The 15,640-nt window shown below is 50.5% G+C and overlaps 1 protein-coding gene across 1 annotated transcript in view; it reads right to left on the bottom strand.

Annotated features, from left to right (window-relative positions):
- JPH2 (junctophilin 2) overlaps positions 1 to 15,640 on the bottom strand; it is a 58,122-nt gene that overhangs the window by 31,875 nt on the left and 10,607 nt on the right. The window contains exon 2 of the mRNA XM_037044113.1: positions 4,510 to 5,299. Coding sequence (XP_036900008.1) covers positions 4,510 to 5,299 — 790 coding nt within the window. The remainder of the gene's footprint in view (positions 1 to 4,509; positions 5,300 to 15,640) is intronic.

Genomic DNA, 15,640 nt, shown 5'->3' on the forward strand with positions numbered 1-15,640 from the left:
AAAAAAACAGCAACCCAGATTTGATTTAACCCAATATATCTAAAATATAAGCATTTCAACATGTGATCAATATAAAGTTATTAATGGGTTACTTCATATTCCTTTCTTACTAAATCTTTGGAATCCAGTGTCTGTTTCACACTTGAAGCCCATCTCAATTCCGATCGGTTACATTTCAAGAGCTCAACAGCCACATGTGGCTAGTGGTTACCATACAGGACAGGGGAGGTCTAGAATCTTTTTCAAGCCAGCCCATTTTAGCAGGAAGAGACGCATCACCTTTCTCCCTCCCCTCTGGGAAGGCTGTCCCGATCCTGGACTCTGAGCTGACAAGTTCCAGGTAGGCCCAGGAGAAGGAGCCTGAGGCCACAGCAGAGAGAAACCCTGGGCCTGCTTGTGCCTAGGAGGCTGGTGGCTGCGGGGCGAGCGTCCTGTTCCTCTGTGGCCTGATTACTCACCAGGGCCCCCAGGAAAGAAACAACCTTGCTTTTCCTCCTAACCCAAAGATTTCCTTAATTGGAAATTCAGTCTGAGCTTAAAGAAGAGGAGCCATGAAGCACGTGACATGCTCCTCAGACACACGAGGAATCCACATGTCCCCCGCACTCCCCTCCTGGTGGCATTGTGGCCAGACACTCTGGAGACTGGTTCCCAGCTTGGGCCTGGTGGCCTTCTCAGAAGGAGCTCAACACCTTCCCATTCAAGGGCAGGAGGCCAGGGAAAGCAAAGGGGCAGAAGGGGCAAGATTGTGCCCCCAACAGGTGAGAGCTGGAGGAAGTCTCTCCTTGTCCCCAAGCTTCCATTTCCTCACCTTTAAAATCAAACACGTTACATGACGACACTGACTGCTGTTATGGCTGGCTGCTCTGTGCCAGGCATTTTATAGGCATTAGCTCATCCACGCCTCAAACACCTCTAGGAGGAAAGAGAGTCCAGGGCTCAGAGTGGTGCAGCAACTTGGGCAGGGCCACACAGCTCTTCAGTAGAAGCGCCGGAATTCCAGCTCGTGGCCGTTCGAATCAAGAGCCTACACTCTCGCCTAGTCTGAGCCCCGCTGTCCCAGGGTGGCCTGGAACAGTCCTTGCCAATGCTTGTCGTAACTGTGCACACTTAGCGTAATAATTTTAAATGTTCCATTGGGAAGAGGAGACAAATCTTCCCTACAGAAGAATTCCACATGGCGTATGTCGATACTCCTTGCTATAGAACCAATTCTGGAATGTCCTCCTTCTCGAGTACGGGTTGAACGTAATGTATCCCAAAGAACAGAATATGGAAAGGTGGGAATGGTTACCTGCAGCTGAGAAACCTGGCAGACAACCACCTTAACCAAGTGATCGGGGTTAACATCTTCAGCACTAAGTCATGTCGAGATCACGTGCTCCTGACATGATGCGACAAGAAGGGCACTGTACTTCTGTGGTCTTCCTCCCCAAACCTGTAACCTCGGTCTGGTTATGAGGAAGATATGGAACAGTCCAAATTGAGGGACAGTCTCGTCATGGTCATAGGAAATAGGAGACCCCAAAACTGTCATGGACCAGAGGACACTAGCAAGACTTGACAGATAAATGCAATATAGGATCCTGGAATAGAACAAGTACAGTAGTGGAAAGACTAGTAAAAATTCAAACAGTCTGAAGTTTAGTTAATGGTAATGTACAAGTCGGCTTTGACAAATGAATCTTGGACATGTAAGAAGTGAACGTTAGGGGAAATGGACAGAAGGTATGTGGGAACTTTCTGAACTATCTTTGCAACCTTTGTATGAATCTAAAATTATTCCAACATGTAAGTTTATTTTTTAAAAGTGCCCCCTTTAACTCATAAAAGTGTCCAGGTTTGGAAAACAAAGTATATGATTGCCTGGTCATAAGGCTGGCCCTGCCACCAATCAAGAAGTCCTAAGAACATTGCCCACACCTTCTTTCCTTCTTAGCTGGGCTAACTGCTCACATGGTCACAGCAATCTAAAGTTGACAAAGTTTACAGATACCAAGATGTGCTGGCTAGAGCCTTGGAATAAGAAAGCTAGGGGTTGAAGCCCTCCTTCCCCCACCTGCTTGCCAGGTGGTCCTGGGTATGTTATAGTCCTTCTCTGTCTCTCAGTTTCCACATCTGTCGGATGCATTCATTGAATGGCAACAATGACAAATAAAGCTCATGGAGCCTTTACTGGGTGTCCAGCACTGTAGTGGATCCTGCCATGTGCCACCCAGCTTCCCATTCAGGGCTTATTTCTATACCCTCCTCCCACCCGCCCCAGCTGCTCAGAGTGCTGCCGGCTGTCCACCCTGCCCAGGGATTGCCCTTGGCTGAAGAGAAGCATCCAGCCCCAGGTCACACCCCTTTCTGGAGGGCAGCTTGCAACCAGCCGAAAAGAGGTGAAGATCCAGCTCCCTTCACCTCAACTTGGGACAACCCCGAAGGTCATCTCCATGGCAGCACCCCTCTGTGGATGGCAAACACCTTTGCAGAGACTGCCCCAACTTCCTGTGCACAACCCGCCTCCTTCCCTTCCCCACAAGTGTTAACCCTTAGCATGACCAGGAACTCCCCACACACTCGTCTCCATCTCCCAGTCCACTTCCCAGGGAACTCATCCCTCAGTAGGACCGTGACCCACCCCTGGACCTGCACCTGTCCAGGTTTCTCAACCCTCAGACCAGCCCCATTTTCATAGGTGACAATTGAGGTTGAAGAAGAAAACTGATTTGACCAAGAGCATTCAGTTAGGAAGTGGTGGTGCCGTGGAGGGGGAAACTGAAGCTCAGACAGGCAACTGACCTGCCAGGTCTTTGAGCCGAAAGGTGGTAGAGCCGAGATCCCAACCTAGGTGTGCTTACCTCTGAAAACCACAGTGCCACGGCCTCCAGCCCAGGTCACTGAGAGCCACCAGCAGGACTGCTACAAATAACAGGTGACTGCCCTGCCACACCCACTGCTGTCCCTGCAGCTCACTCCACGTCAGCCAAAAGGAAATAATTAGCAGATCCAACAGTACCTACCTGGTCAGGATCTGCTAAAGACAGAGTTTATGTGCGTAAAGACCTCAGAATGATGACTGGCACATAGGGCATAAAGTTGCTGTGAGATAGTCTAAGATGTCCATGTGGCTGAGCGACAGTCGGCCTGTGCCTGTCAACTCTCTGAGTGGCTCAGGCTTGGCCTGAGCTCTGAAGGAGAAGTAGGAATGGAAGGGGCACGAGGAAAGCAGAGCAGCCCAGGCAGACGGACCAGCAGGGACCGGAGCCCTCTGGCAGGAGAACAAAGGTGACTGATAAAAAGCCGGTGTGACCAGCACAGAGAAGAAGTCCAGGTCAGAGACGGTAGAACATGAGGCTGAATAGGAACATAGGGCCTAGATTATGAAGAGCCACTTACTACCTGGGTGGTCTGGGACGGGTCGCCTTATCTCTCAGAGCCTCGTGTGGCTCATCCGTAAAGTGGACATGGAAATAGTATTGCTCTTATAAAGTCTTTGAGGAGACTGAATAAATCAATGTTTGTAAACACTTAAAATAGTGCCATGCACACAGTAGGTGCTACAAATGTTTGAAGACAACATTAAAATGTTTTCTAAAGTACAATGAGAAGACATAAAAGGGTCTGAATACGGATGAAAGGCTGAGTGCTGATGGATGGATGGGCAGATGAATGAATGCAGGGCTGGCAGATGGAGAGGTGGGAGTGGCGGAGTAAACGGAAGTGTGGATGGATTGCTGGGCAGAAGTGTCTGGGCGATGGAGGTGCCTGGATGGATGGATGGATGAGTGCAGGTAGGTGAATACATGGGTAGATATTAGGATGGGTGGGAAGTGGTTGAATAAACGTGGGTGGATGAGAGGATGGATGGGTGGTTGAAGGGTGTCTGGATGTCTGAACGGGTGTCTGGGTGGTTGGGTGGCTGGATGTGTGGGTGATTGGACAGCTGGCTAGGTCAAGGGATGGAAAGTTGGGAGGGTGGGAGAAGAAGTAATTGAGTGGACAGGTAATTGGTCAGATGCACATTAGATTGAGTCAGATGGACGGAGGGGCTGAGTGAACAGTTGTTCGAGTGTGTAGTAGAGACGATGGGTGAATGAGGGGTGGGTGAACAGATGGTGCCCAGCTGGCTGGATGGGCAGCAGGGTGATCGAGTGGGTGGTTGGGTGGATGGATAACTGGATGGTTCAGTGGACACACAGAGTGGAGTGGGTCGGTGGGTAGGGTGAGTCCTTTGGTGAAGGGTTGGTTGTTCTGGTGGATATCAGATAGTCTCGGGGGAGGGAAGGAGAAAGTGCAAGGAGGGGTTGGTGAGTGGGTGGGCGGGAGTAGTAGCTGAGTGGATGGATGGATGATTGGGTGGAGAGCAGGTGACACCACATCCTGAAGCGCCTCCAATTAAAGGAAGCCCCGGCAGTAAAAGAAGCAGAAACAGGTTTCGAGACAGGGCCTCCTAGGTAGCCGGATCCCAGGACCCCTGTCTTCAGTGGGGCCTATCTCATCTGTGCCACCCTGGGGTCCTACCTGGAGGCAGCTATCTCGGCCTTCTGGCGCGCGATGGCGGCAGCGCGCTGGGCGCCCTCCATACTGTGCTCCACCTTCTGTCGGACTTTGTTGCTCTTGAGCGGCAGCACGCGGCGCTTGGTGCCTTTGACCAGAACGTTGTGGCGGTACTTGCCCTCCTCGCGGCGGCCGTCGGGCAGTGTGGTGCAGCCATAGCCATGGCGAAGGTTGTCCAGCCACTCGCCCTCGTAGCGGAGGCCGCTGGAGCGCTCGCTGACACCGAAGCCCGAGCGCTTGTCATTCTTCCACTCGCCCATGTAGGTCTCCGTGGTGGTGGCATCGATGTCAGCCTCAAAGGGCGCTGCCTCATCAGCGCCCTCCGCGCCCTCACCTAGGCTGGTGGTGGAAGCGGCATCGCTGGCGCCTGAGCTTAGGTCGCTCTTGAGGAAGCTGACGCGGCTACGCTGGCTGCCCAGGGACGTGCGGGACTCGGCCCGCCGCAGCTTGCCCAGCAGTGCGCCCCGCTGGAACAGGCCGCTGCCCTTGGACGCCCGCGCGGCCACCTCGGCATTGGCCAGCAGGCTGAGTGCGAAGCCACCACGTGGGATGGCAGGCGAGAGCAGTGGCGGGCCATCCGAGATCGGCGAGGTGGGCGAGTCTGGGGCCATTGTGCCATTGCTGTGCTCGCTGCGCAGGGACGAGAGTGACGTGCGTAGTGGCGAGCGCACCACCACGGCCATCCCGTAGGGCACACTCTGGCGTACACCGTAGCCATGGCGCATGCCGTTGGTGAACTGGCCTTGGTAAGTCCCTGCGGGGGAGGAGAGAGGTGTCAGTGCAGCAGCACAGTGGGGCTCCTGCATGTGCACAACGACGTGGGTGTGCCAGGGCAGGGGTGGGCAAGGCAGTCAGAGGGGCCAGGAGTTTCAGGATATGAAAACAGGCAAGGCTCTGAGGGTGCGAGGTTATGTGAGTGTGCAAGAACATGGGTGGACAAACTACGAGGAGTTTGTGCAGTGGTGTAAATGTTTCTGTTGGTGCAAACATGGCAAAGTCACAAGTGTGCAAGATGGAGTAAGGTTGTGTGAGTCAGAGCATCAATGTGTAAAGTTGTATATGCAGGTGAGCCCTGGGAGTGTGTGAGGTTAAACAAATGTGTAAGGACACTAATGGACAAGTCAGAAGGGGGTTGCATGATGGTTTGAGTATTTCTGTTGATGAGAACACATGAGGTCTTTAGTGTGCAAAATAGTGCAAGGTTGAGGTTGTCAAACAATTTTAAATGTGAAGTGGTATGAATAGGTAAGAGCTCTGTGAGTGTGAATTTAAATGTGTGCATATTTTAAATTACACAAAAGAGAATGAAGGTGCAAGACTGAAGAAGCAGGATACTGAGTGGACAGTAACGTGAATATTTGCTTTGGGGGGGTGCTACGTGGTGGGAGCATGAAGAATACTGGATGTGCAAGGCAGTGTGTGCACAGAGAACACTGAGAGCATGTGTGCACATCACCATGAGCTACAACATGGCTCACGAGCCTTTTTTGTCTTGCGGGTACAAGGACAAGCAAAGTCGAGTGAGGATGCGATACTGTTAGGGGGTCAGAGTACAAAGTCGTGTAGCAGGCAAGGCTGTCAGTTTGTTAGGTTAAATGGGTGTGCATGATGTCCTGGTGTGCAGGGTGATATGAATATCCAAGCTCGTGAACGAATAAGACAGTGAGTTTGCACAGTCGTGTGAATGTTGGAAAGCATGGATCTGCATTGGAGAGCACATGTGTATATATGTGTGCAAGGCCATGTGTATAGACTTTTTAAGAAAGATTTTATTTATTTAATTTAGAGAAAGGAGAAGGGAGGGAGAGAGGGACAGAAACATCCGTGTGCAAGAGATACATGATCTGTTGCTTCTCGCATGCCCCCAGTGGGGGATCTGGCCTGCAACCCAGGCCTGTGCCCTGACTGGGAACTGAACCAGCGACCTTTCAGTTTGCAGGTGGGAGCTCAATACACATTAGCCAGGGTTAGAAGACTTTTATGGGCATACATGTCAGTGTTTTTTGACTATATGAGATCATAAGTGTGCAATGCAGTGTGTCTGCAGTGGGGTGAGTACCTAAGGTCCCAAAGGGATGACATGGTGGGTGTGTGAGAGGTTCTGAATGTTCCAGCCACCTGAGTACAAAGTGCAATATGGGGAGACACGGGATAAGTGAGTGTGTGAGGCCGTGGGCATTAGTGGACCTGAGACCATGTAAGAAGAGCCTGTGCATGCAGGATGGTGGTGTGCACAAGGAGACCTTGTGTGTCCGTGAGTGAGCTTGGGAACTCCTGGGAACAAGAGGGAGCACGGAATAGCAGTTAGAAGCACAGACGCTGGAAGCCAGACCGCTGGGTCCAAATCCTGCCTGTGCCATTGCTAGCAGTGTCACCTCTGGCAAGTGGTAACCTCCCTGTGCCTCAGTTTCCTCATCTGTCAGAGACAGTAATTGCCTCTTCAAGGTTGTTTGAGGTTTAAATGGGCTAAGATCTCTGAAAAACTCAGAAGGAAAACGTCTGTGTAGTAACGTGATTCTACAAAGCTGTGCTAGTGGGTGAGATCCCGTGAGCTGCAGGGACAAGTCGACACAAAGCTGACAAAGTATCTTCAGGCTCCACCCCCGTTCCGATGTGCTGTGCTCCCCAGGGCCCCATCCACAACCGTCTCCCCATCCTCCCTGGGCGACTGAATTATTTGGTTTTTGTAACTGTCATCTGTGTCCTGCTGACTCCCCCCAACACACACACACAAATATATATCCTCAGGCTCTTCCCTCCCCTCCATACAGCTGCACGAGGCAGCCTGGAGCTGGATGCCCCCCAGATGTTCCACAGCCACTGCCAACTCATCATCTCCCCTCTCCCCAAACACCTCTTCCACCTTCTCAGTTGTTGTCTCCCCAACAGCCCCACTGAAAGCCAGGTCTCTGTCTTCATCTTCGGGCCTCCAGTGTATAGAACGGTGCCTGACAATGTTCACTGAATTCAGTGTGGGAAGGGGGGATTCAGAGCCTTTGTTTTAAACACATGCTTGTCGACCAAAAATTTCCGAATGGCCTTCTTCTCAATGAATCCCTCTGCCCTGGCCGGCTACAGAACTGAAACAGCCCGCCAGGTAAGGGAATTGTGAGGTCAGCGGCCAGGTATGCTCCCACTGGGGCCTCTGCACAGGCCATTCCCTCTGTGCAGAGGGAATGATCCCTTTTCCTCCAGATAGCCTTCAAGCCTTTGCTTGGTGAGCCCTATCCTGACCACCCTATTCAAAACTGCAACTTGCCTGCCCCCCCAAACACCCCCAGTTTATTTTTACTTGTTTTCTATAGCATTTATCACCTTCTGTATTTATTGCTTTTCTCTTCCTGCTGGAATGGGAGCTCTGTGAGGGGAGGGACCGCTCCTGTTTTGCTCTCTGATGTGTCCCCAGCACCTGGAGCGGTGCCTGGCACAGAGAGGTGCTCCACAGACATTTGCTGACTGATCGGCTGAACCTGACCAGAAATCCCGTGTCATTGTCTGACCTTGCGCAACTCTCTTCCCTTTTTCAGGCCTCCCCAGCCCACCTAGTCAATGACATGTTGGACATGAAGCTTTCTGAGATTTGAGATTGTGGGGCTTCTAGAAATTGGGGCCCTGTGACTCTGGAGGGGAAGGACAGTATGTCCACGTGACTCCACATTGCCTGGTCCCTCCCAGCACAGGCTGTTCCAGCTCAGGCCCCCGCTCCTGCCTTGCCCCAGCCTTTCGCCACGAAGAGCCCCCTCAAGGACCATGTGCAGTGTCAAGGGCTCACGAAAACCTTTCAGTGGTCCTGTGAGGTGGGCCCCGTGATGATGCCTATTTATAGAGAGGAGGTCGGTGGTTTGAGAGCTAAGAAAGCGATTCAAACCCAAGTCTTTCTGACACCTGGAGCGTATACTCTCCTGGTGCTCGATCCTGACCGCCACTCTAGAAGCTCTGAAAATGAAATACAGCTTTCCTAGGCCACAGCACCAGAAATTCTGCTTTAACTCATTTAGGAGGGTAAGGGGTCCCTGGTGGTCTATACAGCAGGCAGGAGCAGCCAGAGGTAAGAGGGGCATCAGGGCTTAAAACTCCCATCCATGTCCATCTGTGTGCCTTCCACTTGTCTCAGCAGAAAGAAAAGAAAAGGAAAAGGAAACAAGAGTAGAGCAGAGAAGATGGTAAATCGGGGGAAGAGAAGACATCTAAACTCTGGGCTGGACATGAAATCAGCCCACCTACCTTTAGCTTAGATTTGGTGTGAGATGGACTGACATGGTCCCTTTAAGCCTAGGAAAAACATTACCACAGAAAGCTGCTCTGGGCCACCAGCTGGGGAGGAAACTGGCTATATTAGGAAACTTATAAGCAAGTGGCAAGAGGCACAGACACCCAGGGGAGGCTGGGAGAGTGATGGGGCTCTGGGAAAGGGGAAAAGCCAAGTGCTGGGGTCATCCTTAGCTGGACTCTCCCTAAGACAGGATGGTGCTCCCTGGGGACAGGAGGAACTCATTTGAAGAGGGAGAGGAGGAAGGCCTGCTCACAGTTTTCTGGCTGACAGAGGCTCTCTGTGGAAGGAAGTTCCTCCTGACCCCCATGGGGCTGGTCTCCTCACTTGGCCTTGTAAACATCGCAGGGCTTCCCACCACCTTCAGAGCAAGGAGCGAGATTCCCAGCAGCCTCCAAGGCCTGGCATGGGCTGCGCTGCCCACCTCTCCTGATGCATCCCCAACAGCTCTCCCATCACACTCGCACTCCCATTTCAGGGCCTTTGCACATGCTTCCCTTCCTCTTCCCGGCGTACTCGTCCCCTTCCTCCACCGCGGGCCAATTCTGTTGGTACTGCAAGCCTTGGCTTACATGTGACTTCACCCAGGAGGGTCTCTTGAACTCTACTCCCTGAATACTGCCACATGGTGTCATATGACTTTGTACTTCTTCTTGGTACTTTTCCCAATTGCTATTTGATAATTAGGATGATTATCTGTTCACCTTAAACCTTTAAGGCTAGGCTTTGGTTTCCAAGAGGGAGGGAGCCATGTCTAGGCATCCCTGCTGTGATCCCAGCATCAAGCACCATTCCCCCACCCCAGGAAGCCCTCGGTCCACACCTAATGACTCCGTGCCTTCTCCTGATTGACACCCTATTGTTCTCCCAGGGGTAGGAACCACATCGGCTCCTTCGTCACATGACTCAGTACATGGTAAGCACTCCATGTACTGACTGGCAGTGAATTCCGAGCACGTTCAGGTCTTGGGACTCAGCAGCTCAAACTCCGGGAGTTGTTGGGGTCCTTGTAAAAGGCTAGTGAGGGCCGTAACTATGCTAAATACGGTCGGGTCCCTCAGACCAGGCTCCTGAATTTATTAAAACCTGAGTATCGCCTTCTCCCTGCAGAGTGCCCTTCTGGTTCAGTGTAGAATAACCTGAGTTTTAACCTTCACTCTGACACTGAATTGCTCTAAAAAGACATAAATTACTTAAGCCCACTGAGCCTCGTTTTTATCTTCTGAATTATAGGTAATGAGCCCCACTTCATATGCTGTTCATTCATTCCTTTGAATTTAACTATTATTTGCTGTGGACCCTGCGATCTTGATGCTTGATGCTGGGGACTCAGTGGTGAATAAATAGACATGGTCCCTGCCTTCAGGGGTGTGGAGTCTAGTGCCAGGGACAGACTAGATTTAATCAACCATCACGAAAAGAAACATTAGGCAGCCATGGCAGCGGTCCAGAGAGAGGATGGGCTGGGTCTGGGGTGGTAGCAGAGGGTTAGCCCATCAAAGATTAACTGAGTGATAGGCGAGGCAGCGAGCATGCTCAATAGAGGCTAGCTTTGGACAGGTCAGAGCCTTAGCTCAGAAATGCTGGCCCAGAAAGGATTAACTGGAAAGATGAAAAGGAGCCAGGGAGGACAGAGAGAACCCGGAGGGAGAGAATGGGACCAGCTCCAGTTTTCTGCCTCGGTCTGCCTGTTTGAAAGAAAGCAGCCTTGCACCCGGAAGGGCCCAGAATTCACTGGTTTGGGCACACCCCTGACTCAGGGAGGCCTCAGAGCCTTCATCCTTGGGAGGAAGAAAATTTGGGAGTTTGTTCATCAGTGAGACCTGCCTCGACACCCCACAGACACCCACACGACAGAGTAGTTTCTGGAAGCCACGTCTATACTGCAAGATCCCCCTCCAGGCCAGAGATTATGACTTGATGTGGGTACTGGAGTGTTTTAAAAGCACCTCAGGTGATTCTAATAGGCCGCCTGCAGCAGAGCTGAGAAACCTCTCCACTGATCTCCAGTTAAGCAACACGCTCCATTCCTTCTGTGAAGCCTGCTGATGCCCTTAGCCTGAATGTGCCCAGCTGGCCACACACTTCTGTACCCACACATGGAGTTGTATGTTTATTTAAGAGTGTCCAAACCTGTTCACTCAGCTGTGCTCATTACAAAAAAGATGTGATTTTAAACAGTTATCTAAACCAATGGGCTATGAGTGTTTTAAATTTTTTAAAGGGGAGAGGGTTGTTTCTCTAAAAACAAATTGCTTTTGGGTGTCCATGAAGGAGAATCCCTAAAAATTGCCCTCAAATTCAGTGTGAATAATTCTAAAAGATTGGGAATGAAATTATAAAAATCTAGACATTTCCTACACTCAGATTATTTGGAAGTGCCTTTAATTTCTTACTCCACTTTAAAGAAACCAGCAGAAACTGGAAGTTGCAGATATAAGAATGCAAGGGAGACAGTGAGAAACTCCATCAGTCCTACCTGGTGGGAGCAGGCGAGCAGGCGCTGTGCAGATAAATGTGGGTCACCAAACAGCAGCCCTCCTCCTCTTTGCTGATAGCTCAGTCCTGCTCTAGAGGCCAGTCCTCCACCCTGGAACTCACATAGAGGTCCCTAATCCAGGGTAAATCCTGATTGCTCCAAACCACACATTCAAGTCTATCCACCTTGCCAATGATCAGACCGGACACGAGCATGTGCTGAAAGCTGGCATTGAGACCTGAGGGGAAGCTGGCTACTGGGGTGGGGAGAGGGAGGCAGGAAAGACTTCTTAGTTCTCATAAAGACAAGCAAGCAGAGAAACGTATCCTCCTCTCCTGCTGCTGGATGTTGTGGTATGTGAAGATGATCCCTGGAACTATGGCAGCCACTCTGGGACCTGGAGGGGAGCTAGCTGAGAACAAAGCCGCTGCTCTGTGGATGGCTGAGCAAGAAGGTGGCAGGAACCTGGGTCCTTGTTAATGTTGTTGAGCTTCTGAATTAACCAGTCTTGAGCCTGCCCTACCTGTGTGTTCTTGTTCATGTGAGATCATAAATATCCTTATTGTATGGTAGCCACTAGACACATGTTTACTGAGCACTAACTTTCAAAGAATTAGTACAAAAAAGAATGTAGACGATTTCACTAATAATTACATATTGAATACATGTAGAAATGATAATATTTTGGATAAGGCATTCAATAAAATATATTGTTAAAATTACTTTTACCTTTTTAATATGGCTGCTAGAAAAGTTAATTGACATATGTAGCCCACATTATATTTCTATGGAAAGTACTGGGTTAAGTCATTTCAGGTTAGAGTGTTCTGTTACCTTCGGGCAAAAAAGTACACACACACACACACATACATATATATATACACACACATGTGTGTGTGAGGGTGGGCAAAAGTAGGCTTACAGCCGTTTGGAAAATAACACAATAGGAAAAAAAGAAAAAATAAAAAAGACAAAAAAGAAAATAATACAGTAATTAATAATACAAAAATAAACTCTGTGTTTTGCGCACTCACCACTGTGCACTTGCTTTTGCCACCCCTATATACCCTAACAGATACAGCGTTGTCATTCTGGTTTTAGAGCCAGGAAAACCGTGACCCTGTAATTCATGTGGTGGCTGGTGATGGTCGGCGACGTGTGTTGATCAGCGCTTTCTCCGCTGCACCACTCTGAGTCTGAGAGCACCCCTGCCAGTTAAAGTTTTGGAAGTCCTCACCCAAACCGCAGCCCTGAAGAAAGCATGAGCGTTTCAGAGGCCCAAAGAAGTCTAGGAAGTCCAGAGTTCACTATGAGACAGAGAAATCTATGGGTCAGACCAGGGACTCTGTCTCCATTTACAGAATGGACACTGAGAACACCACCCTCTCTGCCCAGTGACCCCTGCCTATTTCTAGAACACTGTCTGAAGTCCAATGTCAGTGCCCCTGGGGGACTGAACAGAGACAGAGAGAAAGGAATCAGGACTAGCCCCTTTTCATGGGGTCCCCACTGCCTATGGAAGTCCTTACCTAACAGTCCAGTCTCTTCCTGACCTTGACCCAATTTACCCTCTCAACTTTGTCTTCCCAAACCTGCCAAAGCCCAGTTTCAAAGCCGCCTCCTTTAGGATACCTCCCAGGCCACCTTCTTCCTCTGAGGTCTCATTGCTGCAGACATTCGTCACGTATCTCCCCTGGTAGCTGTCTTGTCTATATCTTGCCTGTTTTGACTATCAGCCATCCCTGGTCCTTCCCCATGTCCTTGCACATAGTCTCAGATGTGCACACAAGACCATTGGGCAGGACCCTGGAGCATCAACCGCTTTCAGATGGGGTGTAAGGTGCAGCATGGCCCAGAGGAAATTGAGCACCAGAGAGTCCAGGGATCAGGGGCTCTGTCCAGGCACACCAAAGTCACACACCGGGCACACCAGGAATGCACATTGTGAACAGGAATGAACATACCTGCCTGTGCCACAGACACCTATATAGATCCTCCTCGGTATGGGATCCCATCCCAGCTTGGCTCTAACCCATCTGAATAAAGACCATGGACCCAGCATCCCAGAGAAAGCAGGTCAAGCCTGAGAGTAGGGAGCAGCAGGGAATGGAGGTTGCCTGGGCTTTGGAACAGATAGACCTGATTCTGAATATCCCTTTAATTCCCCCACTTCTCATTGTCTCCACCCATCCATGCCGTCTGGGCCTCACCTGCCCTCCCTGGCTGACTACAACAGCAGCTTCCCTGGTCTCCTGCCTCTCCTGATGCCCAATTCAATCCACCCTTCACTTCCACCAGCCTCACCTCCTTTATAAGATGCAGGTCTGATCTGGTTACCCCCAATCACAATGTTTTCCCAGACTGTTGAGGGAAGATTGTCCTGGGTCCTAGGAAACAATTCAGAGACTAAGATCGAATGGGGTTGGTTTTGTGCTGAGTGCTCTCAGATCAAACACCTGTAAGGAATGGACGCAGGATACAACAGTGGAAGAAGGCAAGCAATTACAACCAAGGTCTCAGCTAATCTCATGGGGATCTCTGGAGCTGGCCCTTCAGAGCTGTCCAAGATAAAAGCAAGGAGGCCGGGTCTTTGTACTCCAGCATGAACCAGGCATTAGCTGTGGGTTGCCCCGGAGGGAGGCACCTCCCTTTGACAGGGAGCAATGGCCAGCTATGAGCCATCAGCAGGTAATGTTCTGGCAGCTGAGGGGATGCGGAGCCTGGTCCTGAGGGAGTCTGAGGGTGTCCTGCAGAATCTAGCAGAAGGATGAAGTCCACACTCCTCACCGACCCATGAAACCTATGTGCCTGGGGCCCTGCCATCCCTCCAGCCTCACCGGCCCCACTTTCTCCCTCGGTCTCTGTGCTCCAGCCTTTTCTTAAACACAGCAGACCCCATCCCCACCTCCAAGGCTTAGCTATTCCTTTCTCCTGGCACAGTATGGCTCTCCTGGTACCCAGTTAACCCCTGTTCCTGTGTTTGCTCAGCTAAGTAAGCATAGCAAGTTTACTCTTCGGGGGTGTGGTGAGCAGTACACAGGTCATCCAGCAGAGACCTCGGACTCTTGGTAGGGCTGGCTCCCCTCACACCACGGGAAGCGCTGTAGGGTGACTGGTCATCCTGGGCTGAGATGGAGGGTTTTCCCACAACGCAGGGATTTCAGCACTAAAAGCAAGATGGTTTCCAGGCAAAGCAGGATGGCTGGACACCCTTAATCTGGTTGAGGAGGAAAAAAGGGCGTTTCATGATAGCACGGTGTTCAGGGGTACACTGGTAAAACAGCTCTTTGGGAAATAAACACACAGCCCTGACTTGTAGCATTACCCAGTTTCCATTGTAGAACTACTCCCGTTGTGGTCAGTCAGGCTACTGACAAGTCAAATAGCCAACTTGCACGATTCTTGAAAATTTAACAGAGGGCTCCCATGAGCGCGTAGGAGCTGGGGCCAGCACCCGTGTTTTGTGCAGCCACATTCTTGGCATCTGCCAACAGGCAACTTGCTGGAGTGGACCCTGGAGACCATGTGGTACAAGGTAACAAGTAGTCTGTCACATGGGCCACCTCTCCCCCACGATGTGTCCACAATAGACTTTTGCGACCGGATCACAAGTCTGGATCCTCCTAACGTGGCTGTGCTGTCTCCACTCCCTGCACCTCCAGGCAGACACAGTCAGTTCACCAGGGTGCAGAGGAAAGAAACTGACTTGCCCTTCGGAGCATGTGTGGTTCAGCCCCTCATTACACAGGGGGTGAAGCTTGGGCACAGAGAGGTAGAGGGACCTGCCCAAGGCCGCACAGCAGGCTCAACTGGGACTAAAGAACAGATCTCCTGTCTTGCTTGCTCTTCTAGTCCTTTCTTGCCTTGAAGAGCTGAATATCCCAGTAGGGGGAGGAACAAGAGCAATCTTTTGGGCTCTGAGCCTAGATTCTAGAGAATTCTGCTTAGAGCCCCCAGAGACTTTTTGTACCCTGCAGGCCTATATATAAATGTCATTGATGTGTTGAGGGGGGAGGGCACTTTTAAAAATTACATGTCATGTGTGTGTGTACATATGTATATGTGTTTATATACACACACACATACACATACATATATTCTCTTGCATAAAATTCTAACAATAAAAGAATATTTTCTAAGTGTACCATCCCCCAGGGGTAATCGCTGTTATGAATTTAGATCCTTCTGGGCTTTTTTATACTAATTTACAAGCCTATACAAATAACAAGTAAACTAAAAGGTTAGCTGTTCCCCACTCTATCACTGTCCTCGCCACTGAGAACACTACCTAGCACATATTGGGCACTCAATAAAGCCTCTCGAATGGCTCTTGTTCACTTTAAATG

The sequence above is a fragment of the Sturnira hondurensis genome, unplaced genomic scaffold, assembly GCF_014824575.4.
Source record: "Sturnira hondurensis isolate 20B ecotype Veracruz unplaced genomic scaffold, ASM1482457v3 Scaffold0004136, whole genome shotgun sequence".
In the NCBI taxonomy this organism is placed as follows: domain Eukaryota; kingdom Metazoa; phylum Chordata; class Mammalia; order Chiroptera; family Phyllostomidae; genus Sturnira; species Sturnira hondurensis.